Genomic DNA, 22,015 nt, shown 5'->3' on the forward strand with positions numbered 1-22,015 from the left:
AGTACAAATATATCGTACATAAAACTTAAAATAGTGAAGATTTTTCAGTCTAAAGAGTCCTATATTCTCGCAAAACCAGTATTACCGATTCGTTTATATCATTATTGACAAATAGAGCCGTAGCTGCTTCGCAAACGTCGGTGTCTTACACAATAAAAGGCTCGTTCTGTTGTTTACAACTAAAGCAAAATTTTGACGAAGCGATAACGATAACAAACTTCCTTGTGCTATTCTCTTACAGGGTCAAAATCGTACTCGTTGTCGTAGTCATACTCTTGCTAAAGCTCCCTAATTTAGTTTTAGTTGTAAACAACAGAACGAGACTTTTTATTGTGTAAAAAACCGAAGTTTGCGAAGCAGCTACGGCACTATTTGTCAATAATGATATCAACGAATTGGTAATACTGATTTTGCGAGAATATAGGACTCTATAGACTGAAAAATCTTCACTATTTAAGTTTTATGTACGATGTATTTGTACTATTTTATTGTTTGTTTACCTTTCACATTGCGTACGAAATACATGAAAGTTTTGCAGGTCATATTTTCCTTTTTAATGTACATCTGCGCTAAAAAAAGGTTCTACATTAAAGCCTGGATGCTCTAAAATAGTACTGTAAACTAATTTCTTACAGAATGAAGAAATATCCCTACTTTCTTTGCTTAAAAAGACATCGTAGTCGCGACTGCGAATTTTTTGCAAAACATCGTACTCAGATTGATGACGGCTACAGGTTGTTGTTGTCGCAACAATGCTTTCGCGCCAAAAATGACGTAAATCGTACTCGTAGTCGTTCTCGTAGTCTTTGCTAAAGCTCCCTTTTGTTAAGATGATGACTACGAGTAGGAGAACAGCTAACTCAACTTTATTGGTTAATTTCTTGTAAAAATGTTCAGTAATAAATACATTTCTTAAGCATTCTTTACTCAAAACTGTGTAAGCGTAGAAAACCATGTTGTTTACGAAGTAAAAAGGCAAACGTCTCTGGCAAGTATGCTTTTCGTATTCGCATTACCATCATACAATATGCCGATTCCCAGTCAATGTTGTGCTTTGTGATTTGGTGATGTTCGGCAATGTGATTAGTTTTGCCTTGTTTCTTAGTAGCTCGTTGTGTTCAGTAAGTCTTATGTTGAAGTTCCTGCCAGTTTCCAATATAGTCAACAACAACAAAAACAGTTCTTCTCAGGACTATACCAACCTGGACGATCTACATTTACAAACATATAATTATAATCCATAATTATTATATAAATGGTAATTCGGGTATAATTGTAAATAAAAGTTTCTCTGGATTTTATAAATAATTTATTGAGCTTTCGAAATCATTTATAAAATCAGGAGAAACTTTTATTTCTCTACATATATGCATATATAGAAAAGCAAAGCTCACCTTTATAGGTTTGAGCACTCTAGTGACTTTACAAAATAATCCATACAATGTGTAACTGCACATCCTGTGTCCTAATTGCAGGAGTCACCATTTATCTATGGTGATAGCAGGGAGGGCACATTGTAATACACTTTGTATACATACATATATGTCCAAAAATGAAAGTTTCTCCGGATTGTTGTAAAATTATTTTATTGAGCTGTCGACTCGGTGCTTCGAGCCTTCATCGGAATTATACAGGAAGTTATTTACAACTGTCTTTAATTTATATACGTTTAGAGCATCTAATTGGATTAGCGCGTGGATTTAATATGATTGGATGGTGTGAAATGCGTTGCGATGGGTTCTGGTGTATTGTGAATATGATGGGTGTTAATATTAATAGAGTGTAATGTTGTAGTTTTGAAGTTTTATGTAGTTTTTTGTCCTTTTTCTCCAGTTGTGAATATATGATTGGTATGTCAATATGTCTGTTTATTGTGTCATTGTCTTTACTGTACTCATGAAAACGCATTCCACACCTACCAATCATATTAATCAACCCGCTAATCCAATTAGACGCTTTAAACTTCTACTATTTAAAAACAGTTGTAAATAACAACCTACATGTATAGTTCTGATGAAGGCTCGAAGCACCGTGTTGAAAGCTCAATAAAATAATTTTACAACAATCCGGAGAAACTTTCATTTTTATACATTAAATGCCTGGATTACCAATTTTCAAGTTTTCCACTATCCACCTTTCTGGCAGAAGCCGACATGCAACACCTTCAAACACAATCAGTCACAAACAACACAAACATCAGACTATGAAAAAGATATGTCGACGAAATCTTTGCCATATTCAAGAAAGACAAAACCGAACAAATCCTACACACTATAAACAATACCACAAAGAACATAACTTTCACTAAAGACGAAGCGCAGGACAATCAACTCCTTTTCCTCGACATCCTACTGACCAGAACAGATGATGGTACTCTACACACCCAAGTATACCGCAAAACTACCTACACAACCGAATACACGATTTCAACAGCAATCATTCAACGCAACACAAAATAAGCTGCATACAAACACTTTTTAACAGAAACAACACCCATTGTAACACCGAAGAAGCCAAGAAAGCAGAACGCAACTAATTATACTCCACATTTATAAAAAACAATTACCCTAGAAACTTTATGAACAGAACTATAAACAGAATACAAAACAAAACACAAACCGACAAAAGCAACAAGAAATCCGACGAAACAGTAGAAATCGTGGCATTACCATACATAAACGGAAGATCAGAAATGACCGCCAGACTTCTTTGACCATTCACTATTAACGTTGCCCACAAACCTACACAAAAACTCAAATCATATTTCACCACGCATAAAGACAAAACAACAATTCATGATACAACTGACGCGATCTACATGATACCATGTAAAGACAGTTCAAAGCAATACATAGGACAAACATCAAACAAAATTGAAACAAGACTCACAGAACACAAAAACGCCATAAAACGACGAGATCCGAATTCACTACTGGCAGAACATACTCACGGAAACAACCACACATTCGACTGGACAGAAACTAAAGTACTTGGACGCGCACAGACTAAGCACGCACGCGAATTTAAAGAAGCTTGATACAGTAAGGAATGAGTGCTTTTTGTACGGAGGAACCAAAAAATATAAAGCGGATACTTCATTGCACTTGGAACAGACTACAGTAGACATTTAAATAAAGAACTGCTGGTAAGATTTGCCAAATTCAACAAATCTTGGGCTTTGTTTATCTGGCTCTACCTTCAACAAAATAGTTTCTTCTTGATTATCCAAAAGAATTTTTTCCTTTTGCACATAACATTTTTTCATTTTTTTGTAATCTTTGCAAGCCATAATCTTTTAAGAAAAGTCTTAACTTCATTTCATAAGATCCTCACCACCCAAAAGAAAATCAAGCAATTAAGGAACGAATTTGAAAAAAAGAATAGATTGCACCAAACGGTCACTCCCATTAAATATTTACAAAAATCAACTGGTTTAAATACCAGGACAATAATCGGAGAAGAGAAGCCTATCACTGAAAAAATAACTACCAAGCGACACGAGTTTGCTAATTTTATGTTGTGTAATAAATTCTTACGGGCACATGCTTCTACTTGCAATGAATAGATTTGAATGAGTTCAAGAGCGACTATCAATGATTTTTCCTTTACACAATCAATCCACTTGCTTGCTTCTTCCGCTTCAACTGCAGCAGGGTTTATTTCGTATACGAATTTTTTATGGATCTGTTTCCCGTTGCTTCATAATTTCTTCTCACCAGATGAGCTTTTGCTTAAACGTTTATTTAGTATGAACTTTTGGGACCTACTTTCTAGATGAGTTAAACCTTTACTCATCTGATTCATTTTGGATGTTAAATTTTGACATTTAAGCTTTGCACTATCCCTCGAGGGCATGGTTTTCTTGCAACAAAATAAATCTTAGCATACACAAAAACAGTTCCAAAAAAATGCGCGAGAGAAACATAGGCAAAGAAATTTTGCAATAGTGAAATTGATTCAATTAAACTTGCCACTGAACATATTAACAAAGAAAAAAACAACCAGTAACTACAAATGTCTTCAATTTTGTTTTTGTAACGTTTCTTCTATGGTACATTGGGTATACGATGCCCAAAAATCTTTCTATATTCATGCAGGACAAAACGGTTACGGATGAGCCAATAAACATATAGTGGGAAACTCTTTGTACGTGGAACACACTACAGTCGACATCTAGAATGAAAATTGCTGGTAAGATTTGCCAAGAAGTTAGTATTACAGTTGATGTTCCAAAAATGAGGTCCACAATAGATTGGAGGAATATAAGAGAATAACATAGAGAATTTCTCAAACGCTTTGACAATAAAAATGTCAAGATAGCTGTAAGATTCAGGTAAACTGTTAACAACACAACTAAGATTAGTGCCACAAAGACAACAATATAACTTGTATGCAATCCAACGTGGGAAACGCCAAAACGAAGTGGATATGCAGCATTCAGCATATGGCATATGTGAGTGAAATTATTATTCATTGTGGTAAGTTATAAACAGATCAATATTTCACACAGATTTCCACAAAATAAGCTTTTGCAGAATTACAGTACCCGTTTAGTAAATCGACGACAAAGCTTTGAGACTCAATTTAATTCTTTCATGCGTTTATAAAAAAAGCTCAACATCCTTGTTTTATCTAGTCGGAGTCAAATAACAACGAGCGAATGAGTTTAATTGACATGAGATCAGAATTTCAGTCGCTTTACAATCTACATCATACTGCATTGAGTAAAAATAATGATTTGTTTTTAACGATTTAATTGGGCTATATACATATTTTTGCCAGATGATTTATAATCAGCATAATTGTCAGCTTCATACTCAAAACAGTAATAATGAGCTCAGATACTAACGGTTTCCAAAAATGAGCAAACATGATATTAAAACCATATCTTTGTTCTGTTCACATAAAATTCATAAGAAGCATAATATCTACTTTACCAAAAAAATCTATACACAAAACATAAAGAAATCGCAGCAAAAATTACTTTGCATACAATATACTTTGCTAAATTCATGGCTTCCTCTGTTGCAACTTTACTTTAATCTTAGAAATTAACATTAGAGAGATTTAGCAAATACGACGTATCGACGTAATGAGAGTAAATATTGCTAGTTATTGACCGTATATTTCTTAAAGAAGCAGTTGTTTTCTGTACTGATCAGGTTAGCATTCATGGAAGCATTTTTGAGGCAAAACTTGTCTTGCATTCGATGGACAATAAAGTTTTGTTAACATAACTTGCATAATTGTGGCGCTCATGAATTACGTCAGGCTTTTTGCGATCAGATGGAAGTATTTCTTGATCATTTCATCGAGTATTGCATCCTGTAAAAAATTAGTTATTAGAATTGTGGGCTTATGAACTAATGGTTTCTCATGGTAATGGGTGTTCTAACTTTTCATTCATAACCCGTAATGGCTAAGTACAATTTCCATCAAAGTTTTGTTTAAAATTGTTTATCAGACGACGCTTTCATTAAACATAAAATAAAACATAATGCCCAACAAAAATTTTGGTTTACAACCACTTGGCTATACAACAAGACAACTGCGTGTTAAAGCTTTTGCGTTTGTTTACATTACATACGTCAAGTGTCGGCACATGCGGTTTTAGTGCAAAAAGGCATAATTACCTGGTTAAACCTGCATGACGGGTCCATCTTTCTTGGCATTCAGCTCAATCCCTGAGCCTGCAAAACCAGTTCCACCTCGTTGTATTGGGATTATATCGCTATCCTTAAGTTTGTCACCAGTAAAAGGACAAAGCATGTCTTTTTTTATTAATCTTTCAACGCAATCCATCGTGACCACGTGACCCGTGTTCCTCAACACAGCACACGGGACGGAGTTACCAAGAGCATCATGGGTAACGGCGCATTTGTAACGAACTTCGCGGGTTATTAAAGACTTTTCCTCACCAGCAACTGAAGTAAATTTGACTGGAGTGAGGTCTTTGGATTTTAATGGCTGACCAGACATTGGGCATTTTGTTTTCAAATCTGGTTTCTTTGCCACATCTGGTTTTGCCTCAGGTGTCAAGGAAGGAATCCAAAAACTTGGTAATTCTTTGCTGCCTGTTGTTAAAACAAAAGATGTGTAAATTGAAGTATTTTAACATGACAATCATTCTGAGGGGTTTAAAATGTCCAACATCGCCGGCAGTGCTAATACAAGGGAATTTTTTACAAAACTACTCGCAAGAAAGAATTTTGTATAAGGCAGGAAGGTTTTTGAGCATTTAGATAACAGGTGAATCAAAACGTATGTCAAATTACTTATTTACTTGTAACGTGAATTCTGTAAATAAACAATAAAATTGTTTAGAATACACAGGCACGTTATCACAAAAAGTGATGTACGAAATCTTTTTTTTGATAATTATTGACGAAACAGCTCAACATGAAACTTTTCGCTTCGGCATGAAATTTCGAAATTTCCATTTTTAAAACTTAAAATAAGGATGTAAGCAGTTTATATTTACCGTAATGTGGATATCTATTAAACCAATAGATATCAACAGGTTCATCTTTCATAGATGTGAGCAAACACTAATCACGTGACGTGGGACAACAGTTTGACAGACGTAAAATTAATATAAAATTGTTGTGTATGTAATGCAAGGTCTTTCGTCAAGAATATACAATCTTTTCATGGTGAAAACTAACGGCTTGTACTGCGCAATTTTCGAAGCCAAATTGCTAGAGCGTAAGAAAATAAGGGGCTGATTTTCTAGGGGTGGTGCGGGGTGCGCACTTCCTTAAATCGTCTAGCGCCCACAAGAAACATTCGTACTGCAGACTAATATTGTAATAGTATTAAAGGAACTGATAATTTTAAAGGTAATTACATGTTTTATACTATCAGTATCCTGAGGTCTTGGTGCCTAAGACTATCCCCCCCTCCTCCTACACACACTTGGAAAATCTTCTCTTCTGTCAAATGCGCATTAATCCGCTCGTGGAGAAAATGCGAAGTGGAAATTAAAACAAAACACAACGCGTTAACATTAGTAAATTTTTAGAAACAATGTGTAAGTATATATGACCCAAACTTTATCTTTTTACTTTTAATTTGCATATGTACAGTTTAGACTACTTTGACAAGGCTATGATTTCTTTGTTGTTGTACCACAACATTATTTATTATTATTATGATCATTATTTCAATATTATTTTGACACATCAAAATCTTCAGTAATAATTATGCATGAATTAAAAACATTAATATTAAACTAACTACATATATAGCCACATGAAAAAGACTAGTATAATTACAATATTAAAAAAGCATTTACTGGTTTACAAGTGTGGGAGTTTTTATGTATTATAAAATTCATTTACAGCTTGAAAAGATTAAAACCTTCGAATATTTTCAGGGAGGCTATTTCAAAGCTAGGCTCCACGGTAATGAAAGCTTTGTTTTAGGTATTTTGTATGAAGCTTTGGTGAATTCAGCTTCATTTCAGAGTTTCTAAGATCGTATTGTGTGCTAAGCATCTAGGGGAAACTCAGTACATAATCTGGAGTAAATTCTTAATTTTTTCCATCTTCTAAGTGTGAGGTTATCTATTGGTACGAAGTTGAGCAATGCAACCCCATTTGTATCATACCAGCTCTCACTATATCTTAAATTGCTTGGTTCTGTAGTTTTTGTAATATTGTGATTAGCATTTCATCAAGCCCAACCCAAACCGAGCAGCAATAATCAGCAGGAGGTTGGATTTGTGTATGATAAATTTGGATAGCAGTACTCATTGCAATGTACGCCATCATAGGTTTTAATGTTCCTATGGTTATATAAGACTATCATGTCAAGGGAGAAAGCTCTTGGGATAAGCATTTGAACAGGAAAATTGCTGATTGCTAAAGCCTATTATTTGTGAACTGACCATTGTAACTAATCAACCGATAAATCAGATTTCCCATTAATCTACTGATTAACAAGCTCGTCCTTACTCTTTAGCTCGGTCTTTAGCCTTATCTACTATTTATTAACTTAATGTTCAAACATTCCAAATTTATAGTTTTCTAAAAGAATCCTACCTTTCTTATCTGTCACTGACTTCGAAGGACTGCTTCCTTTACTTGAGTTGAAAGCATCGTGTTTTTCAGTCGCAAGTCGTTTCTCCAACTTCTCAAAATTTTCAACTTTTTTCTTTTCCATTGTCAAAGCAATATCTCGTTTCTCTTGTTCATCTTTTCGCTTTTGCCTCTCGTAGACCTTCATTTTGCGAGCAATTTCTTTCTTTTGATGCAAGAGAGACTCTAAGATAGCTTCTTTATCGTAGAGAAATCCATCGGGAGTTATGACTGGATCTCTACATGGTTGCAATGTCAAAGAACAACAGTCAAAATCTTTTACTGAATCCTTCCCGAGACGAAGATTTTTACTGCCAAATCCGGATTGTTCGGCGTCTTTTTTTCGTTCATGGTACGTGTATACCGCCCCAGCTGTACAGTTCTTTCCATGGCGAGTCATTTCAAAACTCTTTAATGTGATTTATAGTTCAATTTTAGACAAAATTTACGACGATTATTGCTCCTTCTGTAAAATTTTGAAACGCAAACTGGATGTGTTTCCAGTTTTTATACTAAGCTTCATTATAATTTTCCTTTCTTCCAATCTGCGAAAGTCACCAATTATAAAAAAAATAGTATTTCACAAAAACCTTGTCTTCTACTCACTTAGACACACAGAATCCATCGAAAAACTTTGAAAAAGACTATCTTCCGCGAAGAAAAATTTTCAGTTGTTAGCCTTCAGCGAGTAGTCATTGGGTGAGGTGTGGGTCAGGCAGATCTGCTCAGAAGTTAAACTAGTTCGACAATTTGCAAATTGAAAGAGTGTTCTCTGGTGTTGGTCTTGTTGGAGTAGTATAACTTGATATGGCCTTAAGCGCGACAAAGCTATTGCGCTCCAATTTATTTTCCAGCGCCAAACTCGTGGGAACCCTTTCATTACACAGCAAATATCTTAATACAGGTAATATCGTTAGCTAAATACTGAATTAAGTTCTTCTGAACTTAACAGGACAGTAAAACTCGTTTATGCCATGGATGTCATTCGGTTTGTCAACACCTGCCTGAACATTATACATTACTAGAAATCTCATCTTTTAAATTAAGTCATTGTTTTTAGGATCCTATATGTAGAATCTTGTGGGACCTTATTATGGTGTCCCTAGGGACTGTCTAATTGTAATTTTTCACTATTAAGCGTTGTATGTTTAGCTGTGGTTTGGACTTTCAAATAGTGCAAAGAGACAGAAAATAGTGCAAAAAGTTCTTACTCTATTTCCTGTCGGGCTTTATGTAATTATATGTACATGTTAGTCAACAAGAAGTGATGACTTTTTAAAATGTTTTATTGTAGCAAATGTTCTAGACATGTGATGCAAATATCAAAACTTAAACTTTAATATTGATTTTTTTTTGAGATGAAAAGTTAACACAAAAGTTTACACAAAAAGTCAACAAGAATGACGTAGTTAATGTGCCGGCTTTGCCACTATTTAGGCGATTCTTACAACTTTATCAAAGTGGAAAAGAAAGGGGCAAAGAACAATGTTGCTTTGATATATTTAAATCGACCTGATGCACTCAATGCTCTAAATGATGGCATCATTAGTGATTTGACCATAGCATTAGATGATGCTCAAAAAGATGATGACATCGGAGCAATTATTATTACAGGCAGTGGCCGAGCTTTTGCTGGTATGTAAATATTGCATTATAATGAGCTGGGAGCCAGAGGGAAAATGCTAGCTGAATAAAATAAATTTGTATAGCATTAACGTCACTGTATTCTGTAGTCCATCTATTTTATAAAGGTGCATAACCATCTACTTGATTGTTTTATGATATGTCTCTGAATGAGCTATTGACATGTTGAAACTTGTAGGCATGAAAAGCCCATGAAAATATTTTTTTCTATTAAATATTTTGCAAATGTTCCAGAAATTGATTTAACTATCTAAAGCAGTTATTGCCATGACCCTGATATAGGAACTTTATTCAAGAGTGAATTATTTAGAAATGTCAAATTATCATTATCAACTATTTGTCCGAAGTCAAGAATGTTTGTGAAGATGATATGAAGCCACTGCACCCCCCACTCTTTGTCTACCCTTAGAAACATTCCTCACAAAAATTCTGCAGTGTTATATATAGGGAGGGAGTCAAATTTTAAAAAAGTTTAGTCCTGGCTTGTGGTGATTGTAATTTGTATAGCTGGTGCAGATATCAAAGAAATGGAAAATAAAACATTTCAAGAATGCATGAAGTCAGGATTTCTTGACCATTGGAACAGCGTAGCTAAATGTACGAAACCAACTATTGCAGCTGTGAATGGATTTGCAGTAAGTAATGAACTCTTTACTTGTTCAAATGATTGGAATGAAGCATCAAGTACTTGCGATCAAACCTTTCTATCATGGCTTAATCTTTTCACTTGTTTAATGTTGCAGCTTGGAGGTGGCTGTGAGTTGGCCATGATGTGTGACATTATTCTTGCCAGTGATAAGGCAAAGTTTGGGCAGCCAGAGATTAAACTAGGAACAATACCAGGTAAACTAATACCACAAGGATTCTACATTCTCTAACTTACATGTTATTGAGAAATGTACTGGAAGACTAACATCAGAAGTCTTCGTCTTTCTGATACATATGTACATATTTTTACTGGAGAATGCACCTCATTAGCTTAGGGCATTAGTGAGGTTGTCGTGGTTGTTTTACAAAACTAAACTTTGGGAAGTTTATTACAAGTTGGTCTTCATAACTTATAAGAAATTTGCAATGAAATAAAAATACAAAATCTGAAAGATGTATCATAAGCAAAGAGTATCTCCTAACCCCACCCCCTCCCATGTAAGGCAACTCTCACCTTCAAATTTAACACCAGATACAATATCAAGTCTAATATACAAATCGAGGTTGCTTAATCTTAGGCAAATAAGGCAGGGGGCTACAACCCCTCTGAAATGTTAAGCAGACAAGGGTTGTCTGGCTTTATTTGCTGGAAAGTTTTGTGAATTAGGTCTTTTAAGATTGAAATTGTACCAAAAATCCCTTCAACAAATGTACCAGCCACCCCTTAAAAGATGTTCCGAGCACCTCCTGAAAAATTTTGGCCTGTAAACCCCTTAAAATTGTTGACCCATACACCCAATTCTCATGTTTTATTGGATTTCATTTAAGTTGACATGTTGTAGGTGCTGGTGGTACGCAGCGATTAACTAGAGTTGTTGGCAAGTCTTTAGCAATGGAGATGGTTTTAACTGGTGATCATATATCAGCCAATGAAGCATTGGCAGCTGGGCTGGCCAGTAAGGTGTATCCTGCGGATGATTTACTGAACAAGGCTATCAAAACTGCTGAAAATATTGCATCAAAATCAAAATTGATAGTTGCTATGGCAAAAGATGCAGTAAATACAGGTAACACTGTGAACAAGAAAGGTTTGCTCTGTTGAATTTGATCTAATTGGAGCTCCCCATCATTTTAGTTCAAAGAAAGGTTGTACCCAGCTGTACCATACGGAATTTCATATTGCCATTTGTTATACATAACTACCTGGAAAATTTCTACATTTTCAGCAGTTAGTTTTGTGTACGTAACTCTGAATCAACCTCTTTTTTTAGCCTATGAAACAACATTAGCCGAAGGAATAAAGTTCGAGAAAAAAATATTTTATGCAACATTTGCCACCGTAAGTGTTTTTGTATATTGCTTGGCATTTTTCGTGCAATGTGCAGCATTACTATAAAATTGGAACACTTGACTATTTTTTAGGATGATCGCAAAGAAGGAATGACGGCTTTTGTGAACAAACGTGAAGCAGAATTCAAAGATCAATAGGGGTTAAACTCGACGAACAACTAATTGCAGTACCGTTTGTGGCACAACTAGGAATAACAACAATCGCAATCGCGTTTTACTACCCAATTAAATATATTCTACGCATTTTGGTGGCCACGTAATATTTTAATAAAACGACCAAACTATTCGACACTGTTTTGCTTTTCTTGCGTTTGGTTATTAGAAACTGGTGAACTGGATGCTCTAATGTGGCTTTACTCTTCCAAAATGGGGGAAATTGCCCGCCCACGCTCGCATTTGCGATCAAAGGATTTGCCAGTTCGTCGAATTGTATAGACCTGCTGCCTGCTAGCGAGATAGACAATATACAACAAAAGGTACGAGACGATTTCAAATTCAACAACTATTTAACAATGTATCAAAACAAAACGTTATATTTCATCAAAGTCATTACACAAATACAGTAGAGTTGAAAGTGCTAAGTAACATAATCGTTGGAGAAAATACTCAATGAAAAAAACACTCAAACAATAATTGCCTTTTTTTCCTTTTCATGCAATTTTCAAACCAGCAATAGCCGATTCCAATCCCTAAAACAAAAAAAAAAGGATGGTGATAAAGAAATTTTACAGTGAGCCAGAGTGGAACAGCGCACAAAAATTTCTTATTTGAAGATTGAAAAAATGATTTGATGACAGAAAGCGTCATTTTAACTCTTTCAACTTTTTTTGTTGTACCGTTAGCACATACAAACAATTAAAAATCAATAAAACTTTAAATGCTGCTTTATGTAACATGTTACGGGTAACCCCAGTACCAGCGATTGTATAACACCAATGCAAGTCTTTATACGCCCATAGAGGAGGAAAGTGCAATCTTAATGCCGTGAGAATTCTACTAAATGTTTTTGAAAGATAATCTGTCATAAAACATGTGTAGTGTTTTTGAGGGGGCAGGGTGGTGGCTGCTCCATAAAACATGGCGGGTCTGATAAAATAACTTCAGTGCTTATCGTAAAATTAATAATAGCAATTAGCGACGAAGACACAAAGCAAGACCAACTGAAATCATGTCACGTACCTTTACATCCCAGATGACAAAGCGGCCGTCAATACCAACGGAAGCAAACTTACTAACGCTTTTCTTATTGCCTGAGTGAATGGCAATTTGGCTAAATGCAATCGATTAATAACGTGTTAGCTATATTGCAATAGAATTTAGACCTAATATATGAAACATACTGCAAGCACCAGCTTCATAGATCAAATTAGGATTGTATGAAAAGAGAGACTCAACTTTTAAAGCAATTTGAAAGTTTTTATAAAGCTCAGTAAAAAAGAAAGTAGGTTTATTGCTTTAAATTTTTCATTAATTAAATCTTTGGATTAAAAGACTACGTGTTCATACCAGGGCTCGTAGAATGCAAAAAAGTAATCAATTTCAAGCATTTCCCCAGAACATATTTTGAAAACAAACTAAGGGCGAGGAAGACCTTGAAATGCGCACAAACCAAAACTTCAGAAATCATTAAAAACATCAAAATCAAAACAAAAAAAACTTCTTCTAATGAGTCATGAGCAAATGGTTCGTTTTCATACGACTTGAAAGCTACCATGTTGTTGGGTTACTTCAACGTATTGACATTAACCATTTAGCACAAGAGTTACTTTTTCGTGCAATAAAAGCTTAAGAAACTGTAGCTACAATTTCAACTCCGCTTTTTAAAAGAAACTAGTACGATGATACGTTTACAAAATTTGATGGAAAAAATTTGCATTCAAGCACTTTCAGGAACATGTTAATCGTACTTTTCAGGGGCCTTGAATTTTTGAACTTAAATTCAATGACATTAAAGTTTGTACGAACTCAGTCATGTTCGTAAACACTAAACATTTAAAAACAGGGCATAGACAGACCTTAAAGGCCCGTTCACACGATCCGATTCGTTGGATCCGATTTTTTCGGATCCTAAATAACGGATAGTGTGAACACATATAAAGTTAGCCTACAACAGTCGGATCCGTCAATCTAAAGTCGGATGGAAATAGAACTTGATACATTTTCATTCGACAGGATCAAAGGGAGCCGATAACGCAAATGGCGGTTCAAACGACATAAATATCTAAACGAATATAAATATCAACAGAATTATCGGACCATCTGAACAAGCAACCAAAAGTCGGAACCGAAACAATCGGATCGTGTAAACGGGCCTTAAATCGGAAATAAAATACGTTGAGGGAAAGAAAACTCACGTGATCGCATTTTGATGAGTGGTATTGACACCTTTTCCCGATTCGCCAGTTGATGCTTCCTTGTCCATGGTTCGGAACTTAGCCATGGCACTCATCGTTTCCGATTCCTTCCTCTTGACAACGTCCAGTTTTTGTTTAAATGTCACTTGACCACCACCATCAACATTGAACAACAATGGCACATAGTCGTGACCTAGAAATAACGATGAATAATAAAACTAAGCAAGAAAGTTTAATAAACACTTTCCATTAGTGGACGTTTTTAATTCAATCGCAATAGTCTGGGGTGCCCTTTCCCCAGTTCTTGCCCCAGCTTCGCGACGGTTACTCTGACGACATAACTTACCCGCACAAACAATACTGTTATCTGAAATCCAGATACAAGAGATCAGAGGGAGGAAATCACCCCTGACAGTGAAGATCTGGGACTTATTCGCAGCGAGAACTACACTGACACTGGAGTTGTGACTCACCCACGCCAATTTATCGCCACCGGAAGAGAAAGATACAGCGTGCACCCATCCACCTAGATGACGAAGTAAAAAAGTTCATTTGACCGAGAGGAAAGAGCCTGGAACTAGATGCAGAATAGAGTACAGACCAGTCAACAGAATTCAATACACTAGTCAAAACTTCGTGTCTAGTGATTTTTATGAATTATTATGAACTCATTTCCACAGACAATAACTACATACAAGAGTCAAAAAGTCAAAACCAATTGGAAAATATCGGTCATAAAAATATCATTTCAGCTAAACAAACAAATCATTACATTCATGCGTATATCGTTTGACGATACAACCTGTTCGTCATCTATTCGTTAATGCGATAATCGTCGAAACATGTCAGATACTTCAACACATCATACATACCTGGACAGACACTTCCATTTTTACACAGCTAATGCACAGTGGCTAACCACAAAAACAATCGACATAAAAGCGAGCACACATAGGTAACCTCACCTCTGCCTTCATAAAACTCGGCAAGGCACGCTCCAAAGGCTGGTTTTTCACCCCACTGCGTCTCTTTTGGAGGTTTACCGTCGACATCTTTGATGTGACCAGAAAATACTCTGCAACACACAGACATCCAATAAAAATACAACTCACGTAAACTCTTGTAAAAAAAAAGACAAATTTTATAAACAAAAGATCCCAATTTCCGTTCATGCCTGCCGATACCATGGGAATGGAACAACGTATAGAAAGGCACTAAAGCGTCGCATGTCGACATTTTGGTGGAAAATTTCGGCTCCGGGCACGCTATCCTACTTGGGATGCCAATAGTAAGCTTCACTCCATTAGAACACCTAGGTGCTACACAAGGAGAGTGCCGTCGCTACCTACGTCTAGACCCCTAAGCCGCAACTTACTGAACCCAGCATCCGCTGCTAATTAACATCTACGTACGTACGATATAGTATACATTTAGCCCATTTTATATACACGCAAGTTTAAGGCTGCTCTACGACTGGGGTGTGATTCCTCTCGTTACCAGGCGTGCTCAGATGATATCTTTAAGAATTTGCGAGTACAAAAGCGAGCTAATGAAAGTAGTGCAATTAGATTCAGTTGCGCCTTGCTATGACCCAAGACAATTAGTCGAGTTGACGGCGCATGCTCAAATGACATCTCTAATAAATTGTGACTGAGCAAGCGCAAATTACTCCCAAAGAGATCTAGTTGAATGGTTTGAACACCATGTACTTGCTTTTTACGTGTTTTGAGCTGTGACATTACCATGTACTGACTTGATTGCTTGTAATTCTTAAAATATTTCGAAAAGAAGTTCTTTCCGTGCAATTTTGAATGGAAAGGAACTGAGCTGTTTTAATTTTCCTGCATAAAAACTGATATTTTTCAATCAGCTGCATAGCTCTAAACGTTACTACCAGATTCAAACCATTCCCTTAATGACAATTGATTGGGTATCCTATAAATACCTGGCTTTAAAGTCTGTTGATCCAGCCGCAAGCAAGAGGTTGCTGGGATGCCAATCAATACTAGACAATACAGATACAATAATTTCATACAGCATTCAACAGTTACGTCAAATGAAAGACGGCAACAAATAAGCAAAATTCAATACTAAATTACCTTGTAACTGTGGACCGCAATGGTTTTTTGATATGCTTACTGACCCACCTGAAGGATGGAAACGAGTCGTCAACAAAAAGTTAATTTTCAGATTTGATTTTTTTTGCATGTGCACTCTATTATAGCTATGTAGCATCTCAATCAAAATTAATCTCACGTTAAACTTGACTTTTTATATAGTTCAGTGCAGTCACGCCTTCACCAGAAGTAATCTGATGTTGAAAATGGAGTCCATATATATACTCCTGCCTGGTGTCTTTGTCCAGACTAATCCAATGTATTGTTCGCAGTTAAAGTGCCCATATCACCTGGAGGATTTTTATGGTTTTGAACAGAGCATAAAAAGTTAGTAAATAAGTTTCAAAACATTTTTTATTGATAAACAATTGTAATTCATTTTATTGTATATGACAGTACGCGTTATTGAGTCCCCTAACACGACGGAAATTTTTACTATTTTCCATCTTTAAAGCTTTAATTTTTAAAAACTATTCAAGTAAATCAAAATATGTTTTGAAACTGATTAAGTAACTTTTTATGCTCTTTTCAAAACCATAGAAATCCTGTAGGTGATATTGGCACTTTAAATATTTATACTCCAGTCTAGCATACTTGCGGCGAGCAATCTGATTTTTTGTAACTTGAGCCGTTGCATAGTCCTAAGCAGTGTTTTCATTCTGTCAAAATAACCTCAACACATGGCGAGTGAAGACGAAACTAGAATGTTAAGTGGGCGCGGGGGGGTGTGTGTGAATATTCCTATATTCAGCTCTGCCCTACTGATTTCTTTCGAAATCGCTAACAAACCAAATCAGTCAAGCAGAGCTGAATATATGAATATTCACCCATCCCCCCCACCCATTCTAGTTTCGTTCTTGATAGCATATGCGGCCCAGAAATCTGTTTAAGTCTTTATTCAATCGATTTATGTAAATAGTAAATACATTATTTGATTTATGTCCAATGTTTGTTAAGCACGCGATCTCGCGTGACTTCCACGTGAGGCTGTACACATGGGCCAGGTAACCGGGATTCAGCGAGGCTCAAACGCAATGCAGATTGGGTAAAATTGTTTTTGCATACATTCAGATTGACTAAAATTTTTTCTATTATTTTAACGTAAATTCAGCCAATCTGCGATGCGTTTGCGCATTCAAAAATTTGACAAATTTTTAGATGAGTGACCAAAGGATAGGCTTTGCAAAATATTTGCCACAAACACTAAAAACATTCGCGTATTTCATACACATAGAAAGACATTTTAATGTTAAAAAAGTGCAAAAATACAGTAAAATAATTCGTTACTAAATGTAAGCATTTGTTTTTCGTGTTTTGTCATTTACTTATGAGATATTTACGGTTTTGCGAAAGTGTTTGAGTTAACACTGGGTAATTTTGTGTTGAGAGTCGCCAACCTGGTCAAACATACGTACGTGGAAGTCACTGGAGATCGCGTGCGTGACGAACATTGCACATAACTCAAATAATCTATTTAATATTTAAATAAATCGATTAAAATAAAAAACTTCAACAGATTTCTGGTCCGCCTAGGCTGATAAGGAGTATTCTGATGTTGAAACATACTCCAGTCTTGTGTTTTCGTGTTTGTTTTCAATTCATAATCACTTTATTCTAGCTAAACTTACGTACCAATCATTGTCTTTCTCAAAGTAACAGACAGAGATCAACCTCGCTCCACTTCCAACAGCAAATTTATCCTCTGTAAATCAATACACAATCAATGTGAACATACACATATGAACACAAAACTTGACATAAATATGTACAGTTAGTATTAAAGTTTTGCAAAAAAAGTTCATGTCTTTCCATATAATCTTGCGGAAAATAAACATGCCTAGTAGTTTTGACAAGAATCCACGAATTTTTTCATGTATATTATTAATAAGTAATAGTATGGTTTCTCGTGCAATTTGGAAAACAAGCACTCGTGAGTTTTCAAAGACTTCAAATTGCACTCATCCTTTGGACTCGTGCAATTTTGATAGTCTTTGAAAAACTCACTCATGCATGTTTTTCCCAAATTGCACTCGTTTTCCCAAATTGCACTCGAAACCATGCTATTACTTATACAAAGCATTACTGAAGTAAATTTAGTATTTCAAACAGTAATACTTTTATCAAAATTGTGATGACATGTACAACGCATTCTTACAGACAGGTTAACAAAAAGTTCAACCAGGTTTTCAATGTCTATAACCCTTCCATTTTTTCATATTCCACAGACTTAAACTTGAGATCTTGTAGGTTCATAAGCCTATCTCGGTGAGGCCTTTCTCGGTTCATAAGCAATTGTTATACTTTATTCAGTGAGAATATTTTCACTAACATAACGAAGTAATTAATACTGTCTATTGCTTTGTTACTGGCTATAAATGAAAATTCAGTCACAATAAGATTGCATTTTCATAAATACTTAACTGAGACTCGTCTCTGCACTCCAACAAAAACTATACTATAAACTACTTATCGTATTCACAAAATAGCTTGTAAAAATATTTTAAGACCACGGCCATACTTAATAAATTAGAATTCTTCATGTGTGCATTATACACCATTAGGGTTACGTATGCAACAGAAAATGATGTACCTTTTGGTGACCACTTGACACATGTTGCAGCACGATTTATTCTCAAAATAACCAAAGTTGGTTTCCATTTTCCCTCCTGAAGATTCCATACATAGGCATTACGATCCTAAATACAGCATTGATTAAAATTAATAAGGAAGTACATACACAGCTATTCTTGAAAACCACAGACTTCAAATTCAAAAAAATTAGCATGCATATTGCATTAAGCTGCAACACAAAAATCAACCCTCTCGCCACAGATCATCAGGCCAAAAATAACACATAAAAGTAACATTTACAGCTCCACAAGTGACAATCCTGTTGCTCTCTGCAGCCCAGTCAATGCCAGTAACATTTTGACCATGCTAAAAATGAAAGAACAGAGATCATTACTTTTTTATTTGCTTCAAGAAATTTTGAAGATTTAAACCTAGAAAAACCCAGCATGCACACAATCTATAGTGCTCCTTAAAATGGTAAAAAGACACTTGCTTCCATGTACATTTTGCTTTCCTTTTTTGTTTTAGCACAATCCAGTAAATTTAGAGAATCATAATTGTCACGTGGTTATAAGGACATGAAAAGCATCTCACTTGGACGAGGTTGCGTACCGTAAATGGGAGCAAAGATCATATATCATATTCACAGGCTTTTGATGACATATCACCAATGACTCAGTCATTATCAACATGTTGCAATGGAGAACTTTTTTTTATTTCACTATTAATTAAACTTGATGTGGTAAAGATCAGTCAGATAAATGGGGAGCTCTCAAGCTCTCAATGGTGAGGATCATATAATAAACATTAACTATAAGATTTTGTAGCTACTCCACTTTCATTCCTCAACGTTTAGAAAGAGTGGACTTCTCATCGAATGGCAAAAGGGACATTTTTAAATTCGTAAACCCATTTTACGCATATGGGATGGGGTAGGCAGGGTGGAGTTGCTCCGTAATAAAGTTTGCAGATTGAAGTTGGGCAAATTGTAAACATTATGTAGTACGTGGGGGGAAAATATGTGGAACGATTATTGTGAGTTGGGGAATATTTACTTCCCCCTACCAGAAATGATAGCTCCCATATGCATATAAGGGTAAACGCAACCGGTTTTGTCACTTGTTTTTGACTTCTGTCTCTAAATTCATCAGACCTTTACAGAACATATGAAACCCTTTAGCAATCATTAAATTATTCATTGTTTTTCTTTCATGAATCGTTTTCAAGTAACTTTTCCACATGATTTTTAAATACAAAAAAATATGTTGCACAGAATTTTCATCAACTAAATCTGATGTTTGCAAATCCTGAGTGATAATTTTCTGCTTTGTTTGGCAATTTTTTAGTTGTTTTTTTTTACCTCAGTCAATACACAATCCGGTTGCCACTTGTTTCCAGCCAATTTGTAGATATGAACTGTGTGATCATTGGGCGAGAAGGCAAGTTCTGAAAATTTCATAGAAATATGAGGTTTAAATCTTGAATACTCGACATTGGTTTATGTAAGTGTACATTAAAGCTCATTTTTAAAATTAATATGCCAGCACATAATTTTACATACGTACAACCATCACAAAAGCTTTGAAATGAATAATTAAATTAATCATGTTTTGTCTTAACTCAAGACACCTTCAGCTATTATAAAACCTTAAGGCCGCAAATAAGAAAGGAAGAAGGTCACTTGGGTTGTGTTGTGTTTGAGTCTTTGGTGTTTTTGCTATGCTTTGAATTTCGGCTGCCTTTATTCCAACCTGGATCATCACTTGTTTCTAAGCATGTGTTGCACTTTTGTATGACCCTTCTGTAATATCATGTTAATAATAAGCTGACTAAGCTTATTGTCTAATGTTTTTAGTGAAATACCTAAATCATGTTTTTTATTTCTCAACTTAATAACCATATCATATAAAACAAAATCTGTAAACCTTTCACTCACTGTCATTATTAACATGATATTTCTGATAGCGAGTGTGGCATTATAAATTGACCCTTCTGTATTTTGAACAATTATATCATATCAAAAATTTGCTTTCCGCTAGACAAGCCTCCTACATACCACTACTTTGCACAACTAAAATAGTACTATTATGCAAAAAATCCAATAATCTATAATCCAAACTTGCATGACCTTGGAAAACTGAGATCACTGAAACAAACTACTTTAGAACTTAAAAGTGTCTTAAAACATTGTCAAGTTTTGACTGTCTAATACATAACTCACTCATTAAGTATTGGGAAAGTAGAATTCACATAGATATGTCCAAAAAAATTTTGTGTGAATCACTTCATACCAGTGAAATGGTCAAGTTTGATCACTTTAATGTAAGATATGTACGCACTAACTTAAGATAATTTCTCAGTCTATCTGGCACCCTTTCAGAGTATTCTTGATAGGACCATGTCATGCAGGGGATTACCATGTAATGTGAACTGTGACCAGATGTAAAAGCAATCGTCACGACGTAAGGAAAACCGTAAGCCAAAGAGAAAGTCTTAGAAATAATATGCACATCAAACTGCTCAAAGTTATCAACGCCCAATGACTTCCTGTTTTCAAGAATTAGTGCAAAATAACTGACGTATTGAGTCGCAGACAAAGTAATCAGGATGATTGACCAAATCCTTCGCTGAAAAAACTTCAGCATAGAGTCGTAGAGCTTATTTCTCTCGCGAGAAGTGAAAGGCACATTTAAATTTCAAACTATACGTTGACAGACTTGAGTAGTTGAATCGACCACAAATTCAAACCATAAAACTCACTTTGTCTTTGCTTGTCCAAAGCAAAGCATGTGATTGTTCCAACAATAAGTTCATGAACACTCTTTTCCGACATTTTTCAGCTTTTTGAAACAATATATTTAACCGTCTAAGAATAAAATATCCGTGGACTCTGGACAGTCAACACGAACCACAATAAAAAAAATGAAACAATTGAATGGTGATCGAACAATTGGAGCAGTCATTCAAGCACAAACGTATGGTCAGCGGCAAAAGGTTATTGTCGGTCAGTGACTCGATAAACTCTCATAGATAGAGTAGATTATTTGTTCCCATCAATATAAAACATAAAACCAGATTTTCAAATGCATTTACGAGTCTTTTTAGTCGCCTCTGCAACCCCAAATGATAGAACAGAGCTCTTTCGGGACAACTGCGATCCGAGAAGACTCAGTCTGATTAGAGATGATTAAAAAAAGTAGTACGACTTTTGAAAAGCCCACAATCGCAAGTAGTACTCACTTTTCTGTTCAGA

At 35.4% G+C, this 22,015-nt stretch overlaps 3 protein-coding genes across 4 annotated transcripts; 1 reads left to right on the top strand and 2 right to left on the bottom strand.

Moving 5' to 3' along the window:
- Positions 1–4,737: 4,737 nt before the first annotated feature.
- Positions 4,738–8,637, bottom strand: LOC124447801 (nitric oxide synthase-interacting protein-like). 2 transcript variants are annotated; one of them, XR_006948829.1, is made up of 4 exons: positions 8,043–8,637; positions 5,634–6,074; positions 5,255–5,325; positions 4,738–5,212 (listed from the first exon to the last, which is right to left on the bottom strand). XR_006948829.1 is itself a non-coding variant. In XM_046998801.1 (3 exons), the coding sequence occupies exons 1-2, from the start codon at positions 8,476–8,478 to the stop codon at positions 5,638–5,640; spliced, it is 873 nt and encodes a 290-aa protein (XP_046854757.1). In that variant the 5' UTR covers positions 8,479–8,637; the 3' UTR covers positions 4,738–5,325; positions 5,634–5,637. The 2 variants fall into 2 exon arrangements, 1 of the variants encoding a protein (XP_046854757.1); XM_046998801.1 differs by having other exon boundaries at positions 4,738–5,325.
- Positions 8,638–8,715: 78 nt separating this feature from the next.
- On the top strand, positions 8,716–12,009 carry LOC124447800 (enoyl-CoA hydratase, mitochondrial-like). The gene is made up of 7 exons (XM_046998800.1): positions 8,716–8,982; positions 9,516–9,713; positions 10,230–10,357; positions 10,466–10,565; positions 11,213–11,437; positions 11,642–11,709; positions 11,793–12,009. The coding sequence occupies exons 1-7, from the start codon at positions 8,886–8,888 to the stop codon at positions 11,856–11,858; spliced, it is 882 nt and encodes a 293-aa protein (XP_046854756.1). The 5' UTR covers positions 8,716–8,885; the 3' UTR covers positions 11,859–12,009.
- Positions 12,010–12,225: 216 nt separating this feature from the next.
- On the bottom strand, positions 12,226–21,719 carry LOC124447797 (actin-related protein 2/3 complex subunit 1A-like). The gene is made up of 12 exons (XM_046998798.1): positions 21,523–21,719; positions 20,123–20,208; positions 19,063–19,128; positions 18,782–18,887; positions 17,824–17,893; positions 16,174–16,221; positions 16,020–16,079; positions 15,040–15,149; positions 14,421–14,600; positions 14,075–14,267; positions 12,900–12,990; positions 12,226–12,409 (listed from the first exon to the last, which is right to left on the bottom strand). Exons 1-12 carry the CDS (start codon positions 21,593–21,595, stop codon positions 12,371–12,373), a joined length of 1,122 nt encoding a protein of 373 aa, XP_046854754.1. The 5' UTR covers positions 21,596–21,719; the 3' UTR covers positions 12,226–12,370.
- Positions 21,720–22,015: the final 296 nt, after the last annotated feature.

Source organism: Xenia sp. Carnegie-2017, unplaced genomic scaffold, assembly GCF_021976095.1.
Source record: "Xenia sp. Carnegie-2017 unplaced genomic scaffold, XeniaSp_v1 HiC_scaffold_23, whole genome shotgun sequence".
NCBI lineage: Eukaryota > Metazoa > Cnidaria > Anthozoa > Malacalcyonacea > Xeniidae > Xenia > Xenia sp. Carnegie-2017.